Source organism: Haplochromis burtoni, unplaced genomic scaffold (genome assembly GCF_018398535.1).
Source record: "Haplochromis burtoni strain Fernald_Lab_line unplaced genomic scaffold, NCSU_Asbu1 Contig_185, whole genome shotgun sequence".
Taxonomy (NCBI): Eukaryota; Metazoa; Chordata; class Actinopteri; order Cichliformes; family Cichlidae; genus Haplochromis; species Haplochromis burtoni.
The window spans coordinates 926423-931927 of NW_024582546.1; the positions used below are offsets into that span (position 1 = coordinate 926423).

Here is a 5505-nt window from a genome sequence, read left to right on the forward strand (position 1 = left end):
TAATGTGTATATTCTTTTTGTCTGTTTTCGTTCTAAATATTGAAATGTGTAGGAGACTGGTTGGTATAATTAAGGGCATAAGTAGCAGATTTTAATTTTGGAAACAATTGACTTCATTAACTAATTGAACTAGTTCACTAACTTAAGAAAAAGAAATCTAAGGCAGGCATTTCCCCTTTTTTATTTAGCTCTGTGAGCCTTGTGTAATTGCAGTACAGAGCGGAGTTACGGAAACACTTTGAATCAGTGAGCGTGTTTATGAATGACCGCAGTCACCGCAAGGTTTGGCATTTTAATGATGTGACTTTTTATGAAAGATAATATTTCAGTCCAGGTGATTTACAGGATAAGCCGTGCACAGATTGGTAGATATTTGCTTGTTAGTTTAGTTCATCTGACAGATTAATAATCGGATGATTTCAGCGCCTGAGTTTGCCTGATCAGTGATGTGTATTTGAAACAGTAAAAACCTCGCTTCAGTTTCAGAGAACTTCGTGCAACACATAACGGAAGACTGTCGTTAAAAGGGAGCGATGGCAAACTTTTTGTGGCATGTCATACATGGGTGTTAACTAGATAACAGTGGTACCTTTGATGTTGTAAAGAAGAGTTTGCACCCACCTGCTATGACCGCGGGATTGCTCTGCCCTCCCTCTGCCTTCACCCAAAGCTCCAGGCTGAACGTGGCCCTCGGAAGCTCCACTCCCGCCGGCAGCTTCACCTTCAGTTGTTCCCGACGCCCGTTGAAGTACAGGGCTGTCATCCAGGACGGGGGCACTCTTGGTACAGGGCTCCCCCAGGTGCCCGCGGGAAGCCAGTCTCCCTCTTGCACCTCGTCAGAGTAGTCCTCCGTGACGCTTTCCGGGGTTGCTGTGGAGGACTGGTCTTCATCTCCCTGCTGGAGCCTTTGGAGGACCTGGAGCCCCCTGGAATCCGTGGAGCTGAACGGGGCGACTTTCTCCCAGCTGGAGTTGCCCTCTTCTTCGTAGCGAAACGTCCCGTGGAGGCTGCGGGTGAACCTGGAGCGGGGGTCGCGAGGAGCGCGCGAGGGAGACACGGCGTCTTTGACAGACTGCCCACCGCTTGCGCCGACTTCATTCTGCTCCCTCTGGTTGTCCGTGGAGCTTCCGGGCGACCCGAAATATTCGCCCCCCTCTCTCCCCGCCACTATCTCGGCGTCTCCCCGGCCTCCCTTCTCTTCCTCCCCCGCAGGAGCGAACCCTCGAGCCCCGGCTTCCAACCCGCACCCTCCTGCACAGACCGCATGAGCGCTCTTAATAGTGTACAGCTCTCTCCGGCTCGTGTGCGTCCTCGTACGGGCCGCTGGAGGGCGTTGTTGGGTCGGGGAGTGAGAGCTGGGCTGCCGCCGGGACCTCCACACGCCGGAGACGGCGCAGGGTTCACCTGCCAGCCTGGACAGCTCACGGTCTGCCTGCCGGGCCAAGGAACGTTTGTAGAGGCTCAGCGCATCGGAGCGAAGCAGCCACGTGTTAGCGATGAGGACGAGGAAGACAGCCAGTAGTCTGATCAACAGCATTTTCTCGGGTTCAGCGTTTGGCCGATGTATAAAAGGAGATTTCAGCCTTTTTTATTTTTATTATTTTTAACAAAGGAATCTCACACAGGCTGAGATTAGAGAAATCTGCGCATTTTTTCACAAGCAACAGGAAAAAAATAGCTGTTTTTTTTGTTTTGTTTTGATTTTTTTTTAACTGCAATGAACCTACTTAAAAAACAAAAACAAAAAAGCAATCAGATGAAAACATACATCAGTGCATCCCAAAGAGTTCGAGAGGACATTTAAAGTTTCTCACTCAAACTTGAGGATTTTTAGAAGCTGTAGATTTGGAATAAAAGCAGGTGTTCAATATTGCTAAAGAATCACGGCAAAAATTCAGAGCTTTTGCGAAGTGAAGATAAATCGCTGCTTGGCACACGCGTGCACTTTGCGCAGACACTTAGTGGGGACGCGTTGCCCCCTTTCCCGTGCGTGTCCGCAGTATGTCTGCAGCCTCTGACTCTTTATTTCATCTTAGAGGGAAAAGAGCATACACCTAACTATCTGTGCAAGCCTTTCACAAAGCCCACGAGGTAAAGAAACACCGGTCTGATTTAGTATGTTAGAAATAATTATCAGCGCAAATGTTTGTTTTATGAAGAAGTAAAATTGGCAAATTTGTCTAAATCATAAAATCATCTGATATCTGGTTTCCCTCTTTGCTCAAGACCTGCTGTTTCTGTTTACCTGACCACTGCGGCATCAGTTTAGTGCGTCCTGTTCCAAAAAAAGGGAAAAGAAACATCTGACCGCAAGGTGGATCGGAGTAAGCACTGCAAAAGAGCGGAAAAAATAAAGCGCAGCGCAAAGTGCCAGCCCTAAAATAGCAAAAGCCCCACTTGTTGAGCGTCCCTATAAATTCTGTAAGAGGACGAATGTGTTAGTCCATCAGAGTCAATCAGAGTTCTGCGTCTGCGCTCGAACTCCTCTTTTTTTCTTGTGCGTCTCTGTGCGCTCTTTGCTGCTGCTGCTGCTGCTCCTCTCCACCGGTTTATGCAATTGTAGTAATATCCTCCTCCATTCACTCATTCACCTCTCTCTCTCTCTCTCTCTCTCTCTCTCTCTCTCTCTCTCTCTCTCTCTCTCTCTCTCTCCCATTCTCCCGAGTCCAAAGGTTTTTATCAGGGAGCCCCTACCCGCCCTGACATCACCGGTAGGGGAAGTGTGGTGGTGGTGATGGAGGAGGAGGGGGAGGCGTCCTACCCTCTCCCTCACACTTGAGTTTTACAAGGGAAATCCTCTCCTCTCTTCTTCTGCTGCTGCGCTGTGCATCACTCTAATCCAGAGTTGAGAGAGGAAAAAGGCTGTAGAGTTTATTTATGCATTTATTATTCTTGTCCTGACCTCATCCATCCACCCATCCATCCATCATCACTGGCGGTGGGAGGAGTATCCTGGCCCTTTTACTCTAGTAAAGGTGGCAATGCAAGACTGCTGCTAAACATGCAAATAGGCCGGAGAAATCCAAACCAAACGGCAAATATAGTTCGTGTGATGTCCTTCTAACCTAACAGGATGCTTATGAATCCACTGCATTTGTTTGACACTGGGTGCATTTGCGGAGGAACCAGCTTGTAAAAATTTGTTCTGCTACATGTGAGTAAAATTAGGCTCTCATCCTTCAAATGCCACCTCCATGGTGATTTACTTCCACTTGGGACTTGGAAGTCCCACGGAGAGCAATGAAAAAAATGACTTGGCTTGATTGCATGGGGTTAGTGTTATAGTCATTGGTAGGGGTTGGAAACGGGGGTCATCACCGATGACGGCTTTGAACTCAGAGAGTTAACGGGAGCTTAAAGTGAGGTCTGACGTCCTTCTCTATCTTGAAACATTTGTGCATCTGGTAATGTGGAGAATGGTCCAGGAAAAAAGTGCACTTGTGCGTGGGCAAGTGCACAAGCGCAACTTGCAAGTTTTAATACGTTATATTATACTATCTTATGCTATAATATTACATAATGTATATTTGCATTATGATATTCATAAGTCACGCAGTGGATTACTGTGTAAACTGGTGTCAGATTGAGTAGAAAACAATCGCAGCATAAGCTACAGTATAGGTTTTGTTGTCCATGTCTTCTTAATGGGACTCTCTAACCTGGCAAAGGATGAATGATGGTGGCTGGGATGGGGGAGGAGAAGTGTTTTCTCCCTATGACCCTCCCTCCCTCTCTTTCTTTTCCCCCCTCTCTCTCACACACATGCATTACCCCTAAATGAAATAGGTAAAATTTAGTAACCTTCTCTCTTCCTTTTCCTTCTTCTCTCCCGCCATCCCTCCCTCCCTCCCTCCCTCCCTCCTGCAGTCTCACTCACACACTCACACTCTGGCTCTCTTCACTGGTGCAGCACAGACAGGCACAACATCTGTCCTGCACGTGAAAAAGGTTGGTTTTTTTGGTCTTTTTTTTACCATCCAAATATGCTACCTGCTTTGTGCTGAACTCTTGTGCTCGTGTGGGCCAAGGCTGAAAAAAGGGGGTTAGGCAGAGAGGAAGAAATTAAACCAAGGTGGATGATGGCGAAATAATGCAATGCACACAGATTTGTCCGTTTGTAGGTGCCCAGTGAACAGATTCTATGAAAAGCTGTGTGCATCTGCATACATGCAGACATATACTTGCATAGTGAAGTGTTACAACAGCAAAAAAAAAAAATACATTTTACTATCTTTTGATACTGTTTTTTATGCAAAAATGACAAAATATTACTGAAGGTCCAGCGGATTGTTTTTTTTTTTTTTTGTAATTTCCATTATCAGGAGCAGTCTGTCCTCTGGAGGAAGGAAGGGCTGTGGTTGAAGTCTCTCACAAAAGCAAATGAAAGGCCCCTTTAATGGTCAACTCATTTTCTTTCAACCTCAATATTCACCCTGTTTGTTTTTTCCCTGCCTTTAGAGCTTGTTCATGTAAGCGTGTTTCGGGCAGAAACTACTTTTGCATTCGAAAGCAAACAAACAGAAAACATGCATTTAAAGTGTTGCAGGTCTCCTTAAATTCTTTGTTGTTTCAGCGCCAGCTCTGAAGCTTATCGTACATTGATGAATATCTCAAGCCATGATGAATACCTTGCAAATGGGAAGATAGCTTTTGGCATCTTGTGCAGGCCGTCTAAGTCAAAAGACAGGTGTCCTCACTGAAATGTTTCCAGAAGCTGCAAACAAAATCTATACTGATCCTTAAAAATCACTAAGAAGTGATATTTCCCCAGATGAGTTTAAAGTCTTGAAACTGCACATTGTTTTTTTTATGAATAAGTCATTATTTATCTTTTAAGTAGAAAATAAATCTTTAATAATAAATCCACAAAAAAAGGCCTCCTGTAGTCCACTTTTTTGTTGTTCCACACCTTCTAAAGTGTTGCCTCCTTCTTTCAGGCCCTGCTATTTTACTTTTTTGTGAGGCTCAATTTGCCAACAGCGCCCTGGCTCAAGGTTGGAGATGGAAATGGAGGAGGAGGGGGAGGCCACCGGCAGTTATGGCAGGGGCCCCTGAAGGGGCAAAAAACGGTCCTAAAGAGTGGGAGGCAGGAATTCCACAAACGCAGCCTACTAAACATTCAGCTTTCTCTGCTGCAGAAGTGCCCTTTGAAATCCAGCTGCAACTGCATTTGGAGGAAGAGGGGGACAAGAGAAATCAGAGGAGGGGGGGGGAGGGGGTCTTTAAATTTCCAACAAAAACAGAGGATGGAGGAGAAGAGACAGAAGAGAAAGAGAGGAAGAGAGCCATAGAAGGGAGTGGGGTGTCTGGTAGAGCGTCTGAAAGGGGGTGCTCCTCCGGGGCCTCACCCCCCACTGTAAGGGACCTCCACCGATTATCCTTCATCTCAGCTTGTCCGTCTTGACCCCACCGACCCCGAGGCCAGCTCCATGTCCCCTTCCCCTTGTGCTCTCTTTTCTACACATGCACACACACACAACCTGGATCCTCATGCAAAAAAAAAAA

General features: G+C 46.4%; 1 protein-coding gene across 1 annotated transcript in view; it reads right to left on the bottom strand.

Moving 5' to 3' along the window:
* Positions 1 to 2585, bottom strand: part of pappa2 (pappalysin 2) — an 87850-nt gene extending 85265 nt beyond the window's left edge. The window contains exon 1 of the mRNA XM_005936989.3: positions 622 to 2585. Within this exon, the coding sequence (XP_005937051.1) occupies positions 622 to 1537 (916 nt within the window). The 5' untranslated portion in view covers positions 1538 to 2585. The remainder of the gene's footprint in view (positions 1 to 621) is intronic.
* Positions 2586 to 5505: the final 2920 nt, after the last annotated feature.